The sequence below is a fragment of the Platalea leucorodia genome (genome assembly GCF_965183815.1).
Source record: "Platalea leucorodia genome assembly, chromosome: 8".
Classification (NCBI taxonomy): domain Eukaryota; kingdom Metazoa; phylum Chordata; class Aves; order Pelecaniformes; family Threskiornithidae; genus Platalea; species Platalea leucorodia.
Genome location: NC_138830.1, coordinates 55,196,169 through 55,217,103, shown reverse-complemented (window position 1 = coordinate 55,217,103; position 20,935 = coordinate 55,196,169). Strand labels below are relative to the sequence as shown.

At 37.3% G+C, this 20,935-nt stretch overlaps 1 protein-coding gene across 6 annotated transcripts in view; it reads right to left on the bottom strand.

Moving 5' to 3' along the window:
* BANP (BTG3 associated nuclear protein) overlaps positions 1-20,935 on the bottom strand; it is a 154,413-nt gene that overhangs the window by 118,305 nt on the left and 15,173 nt on the right. For all 6 annotated transcript variants that reach the window (XM_082320301.1, XM_082320305.1, XM_082320303.1 and 3 more), the window contains exons 3-4: positions 19,557-19,651; positions 18,016-18,215 (exon numbers count right to left, since the gene is read on the bottom strand). In XM_082320301.1, coding sequence (XP_082176427.1) covers positions 18,016-18,215; positions 19,557-19,651 — 295 coding nt within the window. The remainder of the gene's footprint in view (positions 1-18,015; positions 18,216-19,556; positions 19,652-20,935) is intronic.

Here is a 20,935-nt window from a genome sequence, read left to right as displayed (position 1 = left end):
AGTACTAGGGGCATCAGAGCAGAACAGGGACAGACGGTAACTTTAAATAATAACAAGGCTAAACTATTTCTTCTGTGCAATTTCACATAAACAAGAGACTAAAACAAACAACAGAAACGCATTTAGTGTGTGAGAAACCAGAAAGCCTTCTCTCTCACTTACGATGACAATGCAGAAGAAAATAACTAGAGAAGCATTGCACAGAAAAACACACTAAGTAAGTACGAAGTAAATTATCATCTCCAGCATGCAGCTTATCATTTCATTTAGTTTCACAGCTTATTACCATTATTCCCACACCATTATTCAATCTTGTAAGGCACGGTTTTGATATTTAAGACTGGTTCCACTGTGCTCATGGTAAACTTAAGGAGAGAACTTAGAAGAAAATTTGTGTTTTAGTGACAAAGGTGGCTTTCTTCTTTCTCTTTGCTTCCCACAGTAAATAGTCCACTATTGTTTTTACTGGTCCAGCACCTCGAACATGACTGATGGTCATGTATTTTTCCTAACTGTATTCCTTGGCTAATTGTTGAAACACAAATTAAACAAATCTGATGATAGCAACTCTCTGTTTATTTCAGCTGTAATACAGCATCTGTGTGCTTGAATGTTCATGTGTCTACGTAAGACTTCAAGCGCTACAATATCCATCGTTAAGACCTAAAGAAAAGATAAGAAACTGTCGTAAGAGCTAACAACAAATGGATCTCAACTTTGGCACAGACAAAATGGTTGACCACAGGTTTTTTGGACACAAAAAGCCCCAGGGCCTAATGCCCTGCCTCCCTCTTACAGTAATTGCATCTGTTGCTAGCAACAAATGGGATTCCTCATGGATTGCCAGTGATCTGTTGGATTGCAAACCTTGAGAAGCTCTGGAAGATGTTTGTCTAATCACAGACAAGTACAGAGTGTACTATAGCTTTTCACGTGTATGTGAAGTTCGAATTGTATTAAGCAATAAATGGGGGATTTCTGTTGGGTTTTTTTAGTTGCTATCTAGAGTATATGGGTTTATGATGCTTTCATAGTCACCTTTTCAAATTCTTCTCCATTATCAAGAGGAAAATAACCCACACATTTCTTGTTTTTGTAAAAAAAATGGCAACTTCTGCCTATTTTCTCAATGCCAGCACTGCATGTTTTAAAAAAAAGCACACCAAATACTGGATAAAATCCCGATCCGTGGCAATGTTGGCAGTCCCCCAGCCTAGCAGCCATACGTGTTCTTGTTACATTTCCCAAATTGTCCAAATAGCTACATTTGAAGTTTTTACAGGCCAGTTTAAAACGTTCAAGAATTTTACACTTCCTTTTAGACACTGTTCTTTATCACCATCCTTCTTGCAATCACTTCTGAATGCCTGTTTAAAATGTCACTTACCAAAGCTTATTTTTAATGAACACTCTGAATAATTCATTTCAGCTGTAGAGATAAATGCAATAAAATTACATCTATAAAGTCCTTAGGATTTTGCTCCTATTAAGTTTATATTTGAAAAAGAGTCTTAGCACTAAAACTTGACATAAAATAAGGGGGGGTGGGGGGTGTGTTTGTTGCCCCTTTTTTTTTTTTTCTTTAAGACTATTCATTTTTAAGGAAGACCATCTAGAGAGTGAGCCGGATGGCATATAGCTAATTTAAGCAAATCTAGAATAAGGAAATACTTTTCTACAACCCACCAGCACAGATTCATCCCCTCTTCAATGCATCAGTGTATGTTCAAGCTTGCTTACTTCACTGCATAAACATTTTTTTCAGATTTATCCCTACACAAACAGCCATGAAAACACTGGCTCCTCTCTAAGAATTAACTTCTCCCAGTTAGTAGAGTGGATTATCGACAGGAAAAATCTACATTCACAGTTGTTTTGGGAGGAGCCACTAACTAAACATACCATTTTAGTGACACATGTTTTCCTGGCTATGCAGCACAAAGGCAAAACCAGACACCACATACACAAGAGAAACCTCTGTAACAAGCCACAACTACCACCAAATTGTCCATCAATTGTTTTACATTTGGAAATGAACTGTTATCAAGCTGCAAGGACTCAATCTATAAAGCAGTTTAGAGAGAAAACAGTCACACAGAAAGCACGGTGGTAGAGAACAGCTAAAATAAGCCCTTGGAAACGTTCAACCCAGCACAACAAATCCACAACCACCAATTAACCTTTCTCTGTGATTAACCTGCCTGCGTAGGAACTCTGCATCTAGTTTGAAAATAACCGAATGAAGTTTCTTGTCTGTTACCAGGAATCACGAGTGCTGGATAAAACATTATTTCTGTGTTCTGTATCTACTGACACAGAGACTCCAGTAAAACTCTCTCAAATTCTTTTGCAGTCTTAAAGGAGAAGGAATTTCTCATGTTTAATGCTTAACTCCTGAAGAACGATGCTTTCAAAAGCAGTCTGCATGAGGAGGATGAGGTAACCTTTCCATTCAAACCGTCATAAACGTTAACCAAGAAACTAAAATTCTGGTACATGTTCTACATGGAACAGGAACGGCTACAGAATTTGCTGACAAATTCTGACAACGAGGCATCATGAGGCAGAAATTTTTCAGAGCTGATGCTGTGAAACTTGAGCACTTATCTGGAAGAAAAACAAAATAACAATTGGGACCACTGCAAAAAGGCACCATTATGCTTGAAGAAGGAGAGTCTCACAGGATTGTCTTAGACTCCAACTTGTACACAGGAGAAACGGATGCCCACAAGATTCCCTGCAGATACGGGAATGTGCTTCCCATTAACCTTCCTGTGAGATGTTCTATTCTCTGTTTTCAGATTTATTCGTTTAAAGAGACAACAATAAGAAATCTGCTGAACATACACAAAATTAAACAAGTAATTCTATGTAAAGTCAAAATATTGGGCCAGCCTGACAAAATCCATCAGAGGAAATAATTAAAACTTATTACAGCCTAGTGCATCCTCATACTGGATTATCCTAATTTCTTTTTTCAGTCTGTACAGCTCATACTGAAGATGAATTAGCTTTAAGCATTACTTATGTACTAAAATACAGAAAACAAAAGTCACGAAGAAAGAAGAAAGCTTCTGATATTCACTCAGATCCCAAATGGAACAATTCTTTCTGAGTGCTGGCAGTACTATACTCATGGAGAAGATGGAAAGAAAATATTAAGAGGGGTCAGGGGGAGTGCTTCAGAAAGCCAGTGTTGTTGCATAGGCTTCAGTACTTTCCATTTGTGTTCATATATTCCTTTCCCTATAAGAACTTGGAGAGACTGGTTCTGCAATTTGCCTATTCTTGGACACAACTTAGTAAAATATTTAAAATGTGTGCAACCTACGGATATATTTTGGGAAATTTTTTTAAATGCAGTTTACCAAATAATCTGTTAAATAACAGGTGAAAATATTTCTAAAAAATTAAACATACCAGATAATGATTTTCAAGCGTGCATATTTAGCCTCTGCTGTTTTTCTTAAATATAAAAGGATGTTCTATATTTTGCATAAGAAAATTGCTGCCAAAGGTAATTTTCGGTATGGAAAACGTGTGAGTCACAGATATGATCATTAGTCTTAACCGTTGGTTTTTCATTGCCAATAACCTGTCAATCACACAGAACGCAGCCAATGACATAAAAGAACTTCTGGCAATACCGGGACCATCATTTCCTCCTCTTCCCAGATGAGGTTTTCATTTAGAAAGAGAGAAAAATAAAGCAAAACTAACTGACATTTCTGTCTTCCACAAGGTACAAGATCAAAAGCCTTTCTCCAAATGGACGAGAATTACTTATGGAAAAACTCGGACTGCAATTTTCAGACAAGAAGTTATTCTTCTTGTTGTCCTAGACACACTAATACAGACCAGTTAACGGAATATTTATAGCAGTGCTCAACCAGTTAAAGAAAAAAAGAGAGTCCTCTGTTTAGACCATTTCTGAGCCTCCTTTGCACATGTGAACATCTGCAAATAGGTAAATAAGAGCTCGGAGACAGAGCTCAGCTTAGAGACATTTGGCTAGCCACGGCCACATGAACTGCTGTCTCCTGTCTATATAATAGTTTCTGGTCGCTACAACGCGCACGCAGTGCGTGCTGCTTATCTGGAAGGCAGGGCTCCTGAGGATACCATTCTCATCTTCCTCTCGTGTACAAATTAGAAGGAGATGCAGAGAGAGAGGAGATCAGGAAGGCAGGAGTTGGGAGTTAATGCTGGCAGACTTCTTGTACTAAAGATCTCCAGCCAAACACAGCCTTAAGGAAAGCAAGTCTGGGAAAGAGACCTGGAACTCCAGTATTTTCCAGTTTACTGCTGGGGACAAACAGGAAGACTTAAATGTATAGCTCATGCATATGTGGGGGCTCTGGCGGAATCTCACAATTAGCCCTACCATGAAGAATATCTAAATGTTTTTCAAACGATAGAGAAAAATACCATTTTAGAAGTGTGGTGGTTTACTTTTTTTTTTTCCCCTTTTCTTTTTTATCTTTCACTAACACTTGTGTTCATCTGTAGGAACAGCCACTCTTTGGATCTTTTCATTGCTATTTAGGAAGATAATGTTAAAATGCTCCTTCCTCTTGATGACTGCCTGCTCTCCTTGCCTTCTGCACATACCGTTAAGATTCCCTATCCAAATAGGAATGAGAAAACTAACTTACGAATTTACACTATGGGTATACATGAACAAAACCACAAATCGGCAAAGCACACACAAAGCTACATTGGATTTATGCCAAAAAAATGAATGCATCTCCTCATCTCCCAGGAGAGAGCAAACTTGCCAACAACCAAACCATTCACCGAGATGAGGACCAGTGGGACACTTGCTGTAGGGCAGGGCGCTGTACGGGCACGTGAATAGTTAAAGTTTTAATGTCCCTAAACCGTGCATTCGCCTAGTCACAGCCAAGTGCCAGAAAAGCAGCAGCGTTATCCATCATTTTCAGTAAGAGTTCACTCATCAAAAATTATCTTTGGATTCTTTGCATCTGGAACATCACATAAGAGCAGACATTTTAAAGACAGCGCTAATGATTAGGTCCTGTAAACAGACATGCCAAAGTACACCAGCCGTCACTGCAGAGAGATTCATGGATCTGAAAACTGAGAAAGCTGTAATCAATTTACAATAAAGATAAAGCAAAGGCAGCATTTATTAAAACATACTGTTAACAGTTTAAGAACATTTAACATCAAATTTTCAGCTCAAATAAGTAAGAGCCATACATTTTCCAAGTTACAAAATACATCTATCTATACAGAGTTTATTGTACTCAGCCTTACCTACAGAGAGTGCCTCTGAATTGGCTGACAATCAGAAAGACATGAATTACTAGCTTTAAGACCAATTTTTAAGAGCTGTTACAATCTGTTGTGGATTATTCTGCTCTGAGAAAAGCTAAACACACCTGTACAATCAAGTGTAACCATTCATAAATGACAACACCCATTTCTAACTGGATCACCAACTAACCCCCAGCCAGATAACGCTACAGGTGACCCAAAGAACCTACCACTTCAAAAGTCAAGCTTGTGACTTCAGGGATTTTACAACACCTGTATGGGTACACAAGCAACTTCATACCCTGTGGGGTTTAAAAAAAAAAAAAAACAAACAAAAAAACACCACCACCACCAACAACAACAAAACCAGAAACAACAACAAACAAAAAGCAAACAAACAAAAAACAAACCAAAAACAAACAAAAAAAACACAGAAAAAAAAAAAACCAACCAGAAAACAATTTCTCTTATTTCAAACACAACTGAAACGCCATAAAAATTAAATGCAGAGTGAAACACAGCCTCCAAAGAACCTTTTGGCCTAAGCAGATACACAAAAGCAGCAAAAACCAGTACATGCAGGCCATGTGCAAGCGGCATAACTAGGATTGAAAAATACTATAGCAGAAATGGCATTAATTATTAGTCTTCTACTTTTGACTATGGACAAGAAAAGGACAGGTCATGACTTAAATAATTAACAGGTTCCTAAAAGCCTCTTCAAAGATAAATGTACTCATAAAAATACAACAGCAAAGATATCTTTTTTTTTTTTTTCAGACAGTATAGAAAGACATTTACAGTTGTTACCCTTCTTTGAGCCTTAACTTCCTGAACTAGATAAATAATAGTACTGCAGCCTACTGGAGATTGTATTAAACCTGAAATGAGAAAAGCTGATCTGTAAGGGCAGGACAGTCTTTTTCCATAACAAAATATGTAGGCTTGACTGATCTTCAACACTGTTACTATGAATGAAATCATCTACTGCAGCCTTAGAACTAAAACAGACTTTGCTGTATGTTTAGAAAACACTGCATGAAGCAAAAAGTAAAGACTTTGAATCCTTTATTAGGATTAGCTACTTCTAGATTTATCTTCCAAATTTCCTTACAAATTCTAATATCTAACATCAGCATAAGTCTGACTCATGTGGCTCTAGAAGTTTGGGGGTGAAGGAAGCAACATTTAAGCTGGCTTTCGGGACACTCGTTGCAGCAACTGAAGTACAGCATCTGATGGTCACCACATAACAAACTGCAAACAAACACAACATCAGGTTTCTGCAAACAGAACTCAAACACACAGCTCCTACAGAGCCAGTTCCTAAATAATTGCCATCATGTATCTCTGTTTTTCTTGCTTTTCATAATTACCCAGTTATGTACACTTGCCATCACACATGCATTTTTATAGAAAGGCCAAGGATGCTGCTACTCAGAGCTGGTACTGAATCTTTAATTTCCATATACCCTGGAGGGATGTTAAAGAAACACCACTCTTCGCTTTTTACACAGAATACAATTTTAAAAGTTATTAGGAGCAGATTTCCTGTCTCATACTCCACCCTTCAATATGGAACAAAGAGATTGAGCTAAAGATATGCAAAAACGTACAGTTCCACAAAAAGGGAAAATTCTGTTTGGAAAGACATTCAGATTCCAAACAGTGTGTTTTTTACGTTTGGAAACGTATCAGTTAAATAGCATCTGCTGCCAAATAAAGCAGATGGAAGACTGGCTCTTTGCCATCTTACCAACCTTGCCGAGACCTTGCTAGATGTTAGGCTGTTTCATCCTTTTGAAGCTCTGAATCCATCTATAGCTCTTTTCCACCTTGCTTAAAGTAAAACTAGGACTCTCCAAAACCACTGTAGGTTATTTCTTTTAAAACTACACTACTATGTGTTATTTTCCTTAAGTAGCAAGACCAGTTGTTTTTGCAACTTTTAAAAACAGTATTACTGGTACTTTAATCTGGTGCAAACTGGTATGCAAATTATTTTGAAACACAACTTAAATTTCTGTCATTTCCAAAGGAAGATGAAAATTTGCCCCCTTTGGTCACAAATGGATTAGCTGCTCTCCTCTTTATTCGTTCATTTTGGTGTACTCACAGAATTAAATACCCCGACTTGCAGGAAAAGTTTCCAGGGAGTGCTCTTACTGCTGGATTTTCAAACTCCCAAGCATCCCCAGAGACTGTAACATTAAAAATATGTAAATTCTCAAAGCTGGAATCCAAATGAATATATAAGGCTTTTCTGCCCCCTTCTGTTTATTGGATGCTTGATAAATTACTTCTGAAAATATATAGTATGCAACGTATGCTTCCACAATCCGATGCACTGCTTCAAATATATTAAGATTTTTAGAGTTTCACTAAAATATAATCCTAACCTAATTTTCATCCATTTTACAACGTTCATGAGGTTAAAAACTGTCCACTTTCATTAAACACAATAATTCTTTTCAATTGTTTATTTGGGCAAAAGGAAAAGCATGAGCCATACGAAGGCATTTGTCCTGAACCGAATTTCAAGTCATGCACCCTTTACATTTATTTCTTGAATGCAATAGCTGGCTATGCTCGTGGAACCATAGAATTAAAGCAAATGTTCTGCTTTCCCCAGAATTCATCTAATCTGACCTTATGGGATTTGGCAAGGGGGTAGGTTAACCCATATTTTAATACTACTATAATTGATTTTAAATGTTCTTGGACACTAATTACACTAGTAAACGTCCCCCTAATCCGTGCATAAAACTCAAAGCCTTTTTGATCCCCACGTACGCACCTCTCTTTCATTTTCAGATACCCTTACAATTAAAGGATGTCCATTTCTAAAACGTCTTGGCACAAGGAGCAAGTTCTGTGCGCGTTCAGTTCTCTCATTTCTTAGCTTACTATTGTGAATAGCAATATATTGCACCACAAGGGACCTCACACAACGGCGTTTCTGGTTTTGGTGTCATAACTTTCACATAACGTTTTTCTTCACAAAATGAAAATAAAAGGATTCACTACGGTCTCAGACACAGGACAAAGTTCCTGTCTGTTAGCTAAGTGGGAATAAATAAACTGTTTACCCACATGCGGTTCAGAGCAAGCACAAATTACTTCCAATGCTTTAAACCTCCTAATTTACAGGATTTCACATTTGTCATGGGCTAAGAGTAACAACCAGGAAAACTTACTGTATGATTACCTGGCAAATAGTAAAATATTAAGCCTCGTAATGCATCTACAAGACTGAAACCTTTGTCTAAAACTTGAAGGAAGTTTATTACCTAAGACTTCATTTTCAGTGTATATTGCTGAAAAATCTTAGCTGGCATTGTATTTAAGATTTCAAAATTTGTATCTTTCTAAAAGATTATTTCTAGTGTTTTAAGCCTCACATGCACATTTTAAACACTACCATCACAATTAAAAAGATCCAGGCCACACATTCTGCATCCATTTCTCAGACATAAGTTATCAGCTGCTACTTGCTCGGCTCTCATTTGAATCATTGGACTATTATAAACAATATCTCATCAGAAACCATTAACTTCAGAAAAATGGGACTTGGGAGAATGAATCAACACAGTTCAAATCTTGGTCAGTTTGAAAGTTTTATAGATTAAGTTCTATCCCATACATGCATGAATTATTGAACTCTCCACAGATGAGATGTTAGTATTAAATTGTTATTTTAATTCCATAACTGACCTTGCACTCTCAACCTAAACGCTATCTGGAAGTTATACATCGTTGCTGAATTTATCAAATCCCAACAACAAATTACTAAACACTTGGCTCCTCAATATCTTAGTGCAACAATAATGGAATGCAAAATTCCAATGAGAACACTTCTGTACAAGTTTCTTAAATCCAAGATACCATTTCTCCTTAGTCCTGTGTGAATTTTAACTCCCAATAGTGAAGGGAGTAAATCTAAAAACTTCACTTGCTGATGGTCTGTAACAAAAACTCCAGAGAGACAACCAACAGGGCAAGCTTAATTTCAAAACATCTAAATCCCCAGCAGAAATGTCCAAAGCAAGAATTACCATTGTTTGCAGCACCGCTCCTGTAGATCTCGCAGGATACAGCAAATAACGACAAAAATCACAGTCATGAGAGTTCTCCAACTATTTTCAATATAAAGTTGTATTGATCCTAAATATAATGAATCACCTAAGTCCACTTAATTCGTAGCAGGTACTTCTACATGAAATGCATGTTTCAATGCAGGTAAAATAAAAAGATGGAAATTGGTATTCTTACTACTATGCAGGACCAGAATCAATCTCAAGATGTTGTGGCTGACAAGTTCTTGTGACAAATTAGGAGACTTTGGAAAGCATGGTCGTGTTTTTCAGGGAATCAAAGATGTCAAGTTTTGGGGTTTTTTTTTTCCCCCCACACTGCAGCCAAAGAAACTACCACTATGCAGCCCTGGATAAAGAGGGGCTGACATCTAATCAAATAATTCCTTTATTTGATTATTCAGTTTCATAAACTGAATTTTTGAATGCAAGACAGAACCATAATTTTCAGATAAACATGTCTACTACACCTCAAGAAGGTACTTGGGTTTTTCATCTATCCACTTATATATATTTCAGGCCACACAATTCTTCCAGACTAAAATACTACTCATCACTTGCTGGCATTATAAGGTGATAGCAGCTAACTCTCTTCCTTAAGAAAAACCATACAAAACAGACTTCACACATTCAACTTGAAAAGGAGAGTGAATGTGCGTGTGTTTGTACACGAATGCATGTGTAAGAAACCTCTATCACCTGCTTTGCAGTAAGGATTTAAAACAAAAACAAACAATGGGAGACAGTGAAACTGAAAACAGAGGCCCCAAAAGGCATGAAAAGTAAAAGCATTGTGGACCAATCGATGCAATTATGAATGGCAGTTCAAATTCTGACTCCCTTCGTCAAACTTCCACTTCACCAGAATTTATCAAAATTTTACTTCTATTTACGTGTTCTTTAAAAAACTTGAGATTCTAAACACAATTTTTAAATTCACAAAAAGGGGTAAAATCCTCTAAAGTCAGGAAGTTTTAATTATGATCTTGACATTTTGTTAGTGCTGACCTTGTTCCATAGTTGTGAGCGTACCTGAAAGGAACATGGGGAAAACAGATCAGAGACCACTGTGCCATTTTCCCTCAACCCCTTCCGTGCCCAGACATAAACAGACTGGACTTGCATGAAAGAGCCATTCACATGAGGGCAGCACAACCACCCTCCATTCTTCATGAAACAAACCCCATTAATTTTAAACAGAACTTTTATTGGCTGAAGCGAGAGACGTGACACTTGAACTGGTAATTTAAAATAAATGTTTGCACACAGGACCATTGACTGATGACAGAAAGCGACAGGGAAAGGTTGTTAATTTATTGATACCACGGGGTCTAGTCCAAAACAATGACAAAAGTTCATCTGTGTTTTTGTCAGCCACTCCCAGACTTAAAGGTTCGCAGCAGAGGCGCTGCTGGACGAGGCCCCAGAAAGACGCTCGAACAGAAGATACGCTGAAGGAGAAATAAACCTGGCTTGCTTATAGAAAGTGACAAGAATTTCTGACAACCTGATGAACTCCAAAGCTTCTCCAAATAAGACCTTCATAATACATTCTGATTAACACCCCAAATCGCTGACTGTATTTTCAAGACGTTTTCTGTAACACTCCACTCCCTCTCACCCCCCAAAACATGGCTTAATTTTACGCTGAGCTGCCTGCTGAGTTGTCTTGAGGGCTGAATCTGCTTCCAGGGAAATATTTTTTCAGGCCTAGAGTTCAGTGCATGAGATCAGGCTCACAGCAGGCAGAGTAATGTACCTGCAACTAGAAAATAAACCATATACCATACGTCTTTCAGGATACTATATTCCTCAATACAGGCTTTGTTTCAAACTGGCTACTAAAAAAATTTAAAATAAAATAAAAATCAATCTTCCTGCAAATTGAGGGTCGTCAGACCTGAAGAGGGTGTATTTCCAGGAAGGGACAGGTAGCTCTTAACTTCAGTTAAAGACAGTAACAATCCTGGAGGTTTACAATGTTAATTTATTTATCACTGAATTAAAAAAAAAAAAGATAGCCATAACTTGGATAGCAGTTTATATCACCTAATGACTTATAGTATCAACTGCAGCAAATGTGGGAAAGAGGTTAACTATATACACCAGAGACTCAACAGCCACTATTTCGCGATAAGAACTGAAGAATTACTATTCTTTTTAAAAGCCTGGATTAGCATAGTAGGATAGTTTATTATAATCTACAAAAATCCTTATGATAAATATGCAACAAAAATTTAAAAAGCTATTCAATAGCTGATAGCATGAAATTAGGTCGGTCGAGGGGTTTGTAACTCACAGAAAAAATATATATATATAACAAAAATACAATTCTAGCTATTTTGGGTTTTATACCAATACCTAGATTATATTTCTTTAGGTTTGTTTGGGGTTTTTTCCTAAAGGCTTTATGCAGGAGCAACAACAGTTTTGCTAAATCTAGAAGAACGGTCATCCTGCAATTCTTTCCACCACACGTCCCACTACTTTACAACTTCATTTCAACTCCTCTCAGTTTTCAATTTTGCATTATTTGACTACAAAACCACATGTAAACAAAGGAACAATCACACACCAGAAACACAGATCTGGAACTGGGGAAATCTGGAGCCAAAAGGCTTGCCAAATGGCACAACACAGAGCGGATGAACAAATTCTGTTCTTCAAAACCTATTACATACACCCTGTTGATTAAACTTAATGGTAAAACAAACATATTAATGATCTACACCTACAAAAATAAAGCAAATTCGTACATCCCATCTGGTACACAACTGCATCGAGCCTTCTTTTTTGCACGTACAAAAACTTGGTTTGTACCTTAAGACAAAAAAAAGACAAATGCTGTGTTCTAAAACCAGCTGATTGAACCTACCAGCAGCACAATTAACTGCAGGCAAGGCTGCCCGAAGCACCTCCGCTTTAATCAGCTCATGGCCAACCCATGAACAAGCCTTGTTCAAGGATACCATATTCGGCCTTTGCGCAGTAACTGAGTGCATTGCACTCTGCAATTCCATTTAACTCTCCAGTTCCCATTAAAGACAAAAATATACGCAATTCTATCTCTACACTTAGCAATCAGTATCCTTAATCGGTTAGCCACAAATGCATACGGTAAAGAACCAGATGTACGCGGTCTGTATTTCAACTTTACCATAACAAAAGCTCAAGGAAAATATCTGAACAAAAGAAAAATTACATTTACCAATGAATTTCCATATTTCATCAGAAACACTTTTATTATTAAGTATGAAGAAAATACCAGGTTTAAATTCAAATCCTTTCCAAAATTAATACATTTTAAAAACTGCTCTCAATTACATCTATTTACCCAACAAAAATTTCCAAAATAACAGAGCAGAATTGTACAACGTCGTATTTGCAGAAAATACCCATAAAAACAAATGATGGAGGGTTCTGTGAAACCAAAACCAAATTCCTATGTTATCTGAAGCAATCAACCTTAACCACTTATACTTGGGCTTACCCGCTCAGAAAAAAGATTAATGGAAAGACGCTGACAAAAATAACACTGCTTCTGGACTGAAATCTTTCAGATGAAATATTTTCTTCAAAACATGGATAAAAGGTTTTAGTCGCACTGTCACACTCTGCGTTCATCAATTTATAAATCTCAAGACCTGGGCACATGCTAAATTTCAAACTTATCATTTGAGGCTGCCATACTGACGGGCCATCAGGCACTGCACCAGGTCTCCTATCCAAGAAACTTTCAGCGGCTACTGGAATTTTTGACCAGCATGGTACCTCATAAAGAAAAGAAATTAGAGGTTTTTAATGGCCATACTGCCAGGAAATGTTGCAGACAGAGGAAGAGAGACAATCGCTTCCTGGATGGAAAAGCAGGGCTGTACTAATGCTGCCCAAAGCCGGACACAGCTCAGAACACCAGGACAATACACGTACTCCCGTTCACTAATTTATTACATTATTTCGCTACTGTTCTTGGCTCTTTTCAAGCTCCATATAGTTCAACATAACTCTGTGCAATCTAAGGATTTTTGCCATCCATTCTACTAGTTCTGAAACCTTGACAGCCTTTCTTCCGAGAAAGAAATTTAAAAAACTCTATTAACACTATGTCTTTGTAGGTAGTCCTGACAACTACATATTTTTAAGCAACAACCACTAAACGTTGAGAAAATACTTCCTAAAACTCTTCTTTATTTCTTTTTCCCCCTCAAAGAAAATGAGATTTAACATCGTGCTGTTTCTCCAATCCCAACTAATACTTTGCACTCTTATGACCAAATCCGACAAAAAGAAAGAGGTCTGAGAGTTATTAAACACCCATTAAAATCTGAGGCTGGGGTAAGGACCAGCTGAAACGCTACACCCCACTAACAGAAAGTCGGAAAGGTCTCAACCCCACAGCAGCTAGCTCTAGCAGTTGCACATGCTACTATCATGGGAACAGCGTGGAGGATTTCAAAATCCCACAGCAGGGAGCGTCATGGACCCTACAGGAAACACAAGGCTCGTCCAGTGAAAAGGTAAGGACATGGGACAAAAACCTATATGAAACTATGCTTGTTCAGTTCTGCTTTTCATGTGATGATTCATTGAAATACAACAGCTACAAGTCTTTCCGTATTGTTTATGGCCTCTTGCTGTTTCCCCCAAAACAGCTTACAACTCACAAATTCGGAATGACTTCCTTTCACAAGGAGTATTCACCTGTTCGTTTTTGCTGTAGCTTAAACTTCCTACTTGGAGATCTGAAAGTTAGCCTATTGTTCCTCTGTATCTCAACTGCTCACACAAATCATTCCTTACACGGCACCACGTACCCTTTGTTTTCTTCCTTATCTGCACTGCAATTAGCGAGTACATAATGAAGTAATGTAACAGCGGATCAGAGTAAACAATATGAACAAAAGAATGAAGAACACAATCCAGCTTTCATGAAGATGTACTTACGCAAAAGATCAAGAGCAGTAGGCAGTATTGTAATTTCTGAATTCAACATTTCGTAGTTTTCCAAGAAACATCAGCAAACCTTCAAAAATCACATATCCAGGAAAGGTTGTTGGAAGATTTCCATACATATCACTCCTCGTGTGTTTAATAAAGAGACAGAACGCAGAACGAGACTCTAAAATGCACTGCCTTTCTGTCCTGGGAGCTAATAACATGGGGTGGTTCCTGATTTATTGCAAGCCTCCTTGAAAACTTCTGCTTCATTTGCCTAATAAGAATTTTTAAAACTTGGAAACAAGTTTGGCACAAAAAACGGCATGAGTTATCCCAATAAATCAACATGTTAAGTTTACTAGAAAAAACAACTTATCATTGAACGTAAATCTGACAAGCGTTACACAGTGAGACTCCTGCCTCCCTAATGCCGCTAGACGGACAGATGACACTTTATCACTCCATCTTATAAGCAGCCAGTGTACAGTGCTGCACACAGCATAAAATTCCCCATAGCGCACAGCTGTGAATTCACCTGGTACGCTGTAACTACGCAATTCCACCGCAAGATGACAGAGAAGAAAGCTCCTCTGTCCAAGTTGTCCTTGTTTTCATCACGTGATGACCCAAGCATATTTCAAACTGACGAGTCTTAGGAAATTCATTTTAAAAGCACAAATAGCACAAAGCAACCAAACTGTGTGAATTTATAATGCACAGTTCATTCACTTTACTGTGCACACTGCCGCAAAACAAATTCTGATCACGTTAAACCTGCACCAAATTAATGCAAGTAACTAAATTACCAGAAAAACGGTCAACAAAATCCACTACAGAGCGGAGGAGAAAAGATCACAAACCCTGAGGTATTTATTGAAAAAAGAGTGAGAGTCTGCTTTACTGGCAGGGTAGCACCATCTGGTTGACAAGCTTTTGCTAACTACGACGTTTTTGTTAGAGTGGCAAACCCGGTATTGTTGTAGTGGCAGGAGGAGGAGGAGGATGTTGAAGAATCTCATTCCGATGCAGAATTTGAAAATCGCTAGCCGAAATACTAACTCTTGTTGGCAGCTTTCCACTGCCATCTGCAAGGTAAGGGAAGAGGGAACGATACAGAGTTGATACAACAGAACAGTCCATGCAGGCTTTAATTGTAAGTAATCAACAAGCGATTAAGGTTTTCATGAATGAGAGACAGCCAATTCAGTGAAACATTGTATCACTGTGAAACTGAAGTGTTGCTAATGCCAAGTTAAACACATACACCCCTAACTATTTTCTTTTGAGTCATATAGGCCACAGACTGCTAAAAGAACAAAAAGCCCTCAGTGCTTTATTGGCAAGAGGCATTTGATAATGTGCAACTTCATACCAATACTAACAAATATTTGGGGCAGAGAATCTTAGAGTCTTCAAGACTTCGATCTAAATTATGTTCAGACTGTCAGAGAAGCTGTCATCATAAATTCGCACACCCAAAGCAAAAGACTAAACACCAAGCTCACCATTAACACACAAGACAGATTTCCAATGGTTACAGGGATTAAAAGAAAAAAAAATAACCTCAGGTCTGACAAATCCCATAAGAAACTCAAAATAGTACAATTTACAGAGGAAAGCATTCACTGAACATGAATTAATAGATTCCCAAAAGGGCCATGTATTTCTGAAAATGTTTTTGAAGTCTTTTGTGCACAAACCACAGTAAGAAGTTCAAGCTTATGCACAAGAACTTGAAGATCTCTAATATAACAACAAAAAAAATTAATAACATATTTGAAGAAGGCTCCTTGAGAAATAATTATTGATAAAGAGTATTTAGCGAAAACACTGGTGTAACATTCTAGTTACTTGCCCTATGATCCAAACAGTCACTCCATGTACTTTATTTCTTTTGATATAGAACTTAGCCATAAGTGACCTTTTCAATGTATGACTGGGAAGCCTTCAAAAGCATAGGTAAATGTAGACGCAGCACCTATTTCAAAGAAAAATTAAATGGAAAAAGGGAAAAGGAGGATATCCAATGGTCAGGATGTTCATCACCAGCACAAGAACAAAGACCAATAAAAGAATTCTGAACTGAGGCCCAAACATTGTATTTGGACATCTAAAAAGGAAAGTTGTTTTGGGGAAGTTCGAGGACATCAACTGTTCCTAACTGGACAGGTAACTGTTAGAGCAAAGGGAGCAGAGTGCGCTCAAATTTACACTGAAAAAAATAAAAAGGACATTTGAACTTTTAAAACAGAGATGACGAAACACATTGGGTTCTGTGTCATTTTAGATTTTTAAATACAAATAAGGCATCTTTTAAAAAGATTGGACTACATTCATCAGAAGTAATCACGCTCAGTGAACACCTGCGAGGTAACAGGCCATAATGCAACATTATGGACAGCTACGTGGCAGAGTGTATCCCTCTTGCGTAAAAATCTCCAACTCTGAACCCTTATGGTAGTAAGGTTGTACTCCATCCTGCTTCATAAATGCATGAACTGAAAGGTATCGTAATAAAATGTGATTATGACCTTGAGATAAATTTTTTAACTTAAAATAGCTATTATAAAAATAGCAATACTGAAAGTAAAAAAAAAAAAAAAAAAAACACAAAACCAAAAATAAACAAACAAAAAAACCAGCAGGGAGCAAGTAGTGGCCTAATAGAAACCGGGTAATGTTTGGGGTGGGGTTTTTTCCCCCCTTCCCTCACATGGATGACTCCCACAACACAAAGCAAGGAACTAATTTTTTCTATAGAGCTATAGAGTAGTGCACCTGAAACACTGCACTGAGTATAACGTACCAGAAATATATCCAAAATAATTGTCAGATATTGAGAAAGTTCAGAGAGAGTGATGAAAAAGATCAGAAGATAGAAAAACAGACTGACAAAAGATGAATTAAGTTAGTATATCTTGACTAGAATGGTGTTAACACGAGAAAGTTGCCTGTACACTTTTGTAATGGAGAATAAAAAGTAATTATTTAGAGAAGTATTGAGTTTTTTTCCTAGCTAAAAAAATATGAATGAGGAAGGAAAAATTGTTAGACAAAAGAGTCTTTTGATAAGCATATTCCTCTGGCTGGAGTCATCTCCACAGTAAAATGACAGGCACATCAAGATTTAGATATTTAAAACCATATTAGGCAACTCGTACATAAAGGTACTGCAGGTCAAACCTGCTCTTTCATCAAAGTGGATTAGATTATTTAACAGATTTTCCGTCTCCAACTTCTAACCCCAAAATAAGCACAGATATTATTCTAGCAAGAGTCTTTAGAAAACAAGCACATAAACCAAACTCCATTGTATTTCTGGTGAATAAAAGTAAAATGAGAAGCAATTAGAATGATGATGAACTCATTAACTCAAAACAGCCACATAAATAAAAGTAAAGACAGTCTAAAAAACCTGTCTAAAATAGCTGATGAGACTTTTCCAGAGGATGGATGAATCAGTCTGGTTTAAGTCAAAATGAAATGTGGAAATAGTTGCAAACTGTCCATGGACCAGTGTCTCATTCTAAGTAACACCATGAAACTGGTACAAAAATTACCTTCAAGATAAATTAATTCTACATTCATAAACAGCATAGCGAGCTCTTGACAGCTATACAGAAAGCTGCAGAGCTTGATGCCAAAGAAATGGATTTACGTTATTTTAAAAAGCTCATTGATGAGTAATCTGTTCTTTTCTTACCATCGTACTTTATTGCACGTCTGTGTAGCACCAAGAGGAGAACCTGCCACCATGGGGACTTGGATGGGGCTATGCTGTTTGTTCATGACAAGATCCAACTTCTCTTCCAATGATTTACAGGTAGCCTCTAGTGCCAGCAACTTCGCCTCAATGCTGTCCAACCGCAGGCATATTGTCTGATTAATGGAATACAGGAATGACTAGAAAGGGGAGAATGCAAAAGAAACTCATTTTAAAGACTTACGCATTTATCTTCAGCAACATACACATAAGGAAGCCGCAGATAAATGTGACTGGAAAACAATTCTAAAGGAACTAGCAGTGTGCCTAGTGACAAAATTCAGCCACGTACAAAACTGATGACATCCAGGAGCATTTTCGCATTCTCAAATTCTTCCAGATCTTTCTTTAGAAGCCAAAAGCATCCGAGCCAAACACATTTTCACCTAAGCACTTTGTTAGTATGATTTCATACACCACAAAGTCATTTAAAATGACATGCCAAAGCCTTTCATTCGATACATGTAAAAACAAAAGGATTATAAATCTATGAACGCATCCTCCTGGATAAAGTTAAGTAAGATTTTTTCCTGCACAAACAGATAAATTCAGATGATTACAGCGGAAATTATATCAACACAAATAACCTCAGAGACAAATAACGCTGCTCACTTAAGTTTTCTCCTGAACAGCAAATCAAGACAGGCAAATAAATAAAATCTGTTTTCCTAAGCAATTTTATTCAAAAGAAAGCATATTCTGCTTGGTTTCTCTTGGGAAAAACAGGCCATTAAAAGCTAATGTTACACACGTTCTCCTTTGCAAACAGCAACTATGCCATCTTGTGGCTCTCCATTACAATTTACACACCTAATCAAGCTGGTTTACCGTGCTGCTTCCCCGGGGAGCTCTGTCAATTAGAGCTTCGGTTTCTATGACCATTTCAAAAATAGAGTTACATACTATCTAACGTGTGTGGCAGTAAAATACTACTCATATACTTATGCTCCAAGACAAAAAAACCACCAACCAACCAAAACAACAAACCCTAAAGCACACTAGTGAGAACAGCAGAGGAAGTTCTGCAAGTACAGAAAAGCCTGAGCTACTGAGCCTGAACAAAATATGGCTTAACTACTAGGAGAATGTTGTTAGCTTAAAATAATTATTTAAAACATGCTGAAAAGTACCTACAAATTGTAATATAAACACATGCTCAAGTTTATCTCTTAGGTCAACTTTAGTCACTTCATCAAAAAATGTACCAGTAGTGATGTTTGAGTCAATGGAATTCATTCTGATGACATTTTATATTACATATAAAATTCTTGCTACTGAGTTTACACTGGAAGATTAGCCAATCATCCAGATTTTTAAATTTACGCACAAAAATGAACAAACATTTACAAGAAGGCTATGAATAATTGCAGTGTTATGTATAAACAGCTTATTTTACATTCTTTTTTTTTTTAATATATTTCCCCAAGAAAGCTAACTTAATCAGTATTACGAATAAAAACAGGAAAAGGCATTATCATAACCTTAATAGAGGGATCCTGGCAGTTAATTTCTATACGCTGACGTTTCAGAGCAGGCTCTACGTCATCATCTGTCACTTCATGATTCTCCAACACAACTGTGAAGGAAGAGAAGCATTGCCATGGTTTAGAATACAAGAGGACAAGGCTCAAATTAAAAATACATTAAATGGATTTAAAAAAAAAGTAATTTAATTAGCATATTGTATATATTCTTTTACACTTACTTGGGTTTTCTCTTAAATATATGACAATGGTTTACTGTTTCTCAAAAAACATTTACCCAAATCTAAGACTTTGTTTCAAATGCACTGAGGATGTAAAACTCAGGCATTACCTTGGGTTTTTTTATTAGGAACGTACCACAAGGTAGCGGAGTTGCCACGTGAGCTGTTCTGCTTTGACAGATTCTACTGGCTTCCGAACCCTCATGTTTATACTAAACCATAAAGAGTACTAATGAAGTTCTGTACAAAGACAGGATTACAGCCACTACTCAGAGTAGTAGCGGCTTATTTTTCCCCAGTATAGATGAAAAAAAATCCTGCAAGCTTTCCAAAATAAATACTTACATATGCAGACCTATAGGTTCTAATACCCTTTCATCTAAAGGTAAACATTCTGAAGAAAACAGTAACAAAAAAGAACTGAATTTAGAACTGGAAGGCCTGGCCGGTAAAATCAAGAGGCAGAGCCCTGAACAACCTCACGGTCAGAGCATCACCTGAGATCACACCAGGCTCGAGTTCCTTTAGCAAACTGAGCAAAGGAAGACTTGTTTAAGGTTGACCATACTGCAGGTGGTCATCCTGAAAACCAGCCCACCAGCTAGGCTAGGACAGGCAGGTCCCAGCTTCTCCTCCAACTCTTTAGGAACATTTCTGAAATAACTTTTTCTTCCTGCCTCAGAAAAGAAATTTTTGATATGTGTTTCTATTTTCCATAACTGTAGTTACTGTTCTTTCAGTCACTTGCTTGCATGTAATGGCAGCCTAGGATCAATGTCTCTAGCTGATCTCAACGCATTTTCACTTAGTAGGTCAAGTTCTAAGCAAGGGATACCACAATATTTGCTTTCAGAAGCGTTTTCCAATTTTACTGTTATTTTCTTATACATACAAAGAATTTAATAATGTATAAGAGAAACTATTTTACAACTAAAACAGCAATTCATAACAGATGAGTCATAGTTCTCATTTGAGGGAAAGCCTAAAACATATATTTGGTCTGGAGAAAAACAAGATTGCAGGAGGCCATAGTTAATTCAAAGTTTTCGGCGCTAGTCTACCTCTGCACAAAAAGAGCCCCAGGCAATAAAGCCTTTAAAAGAAAAGTTAAATAAAAAAATAATCTGATCTAAAGGGTATTGAAGATATACAAGT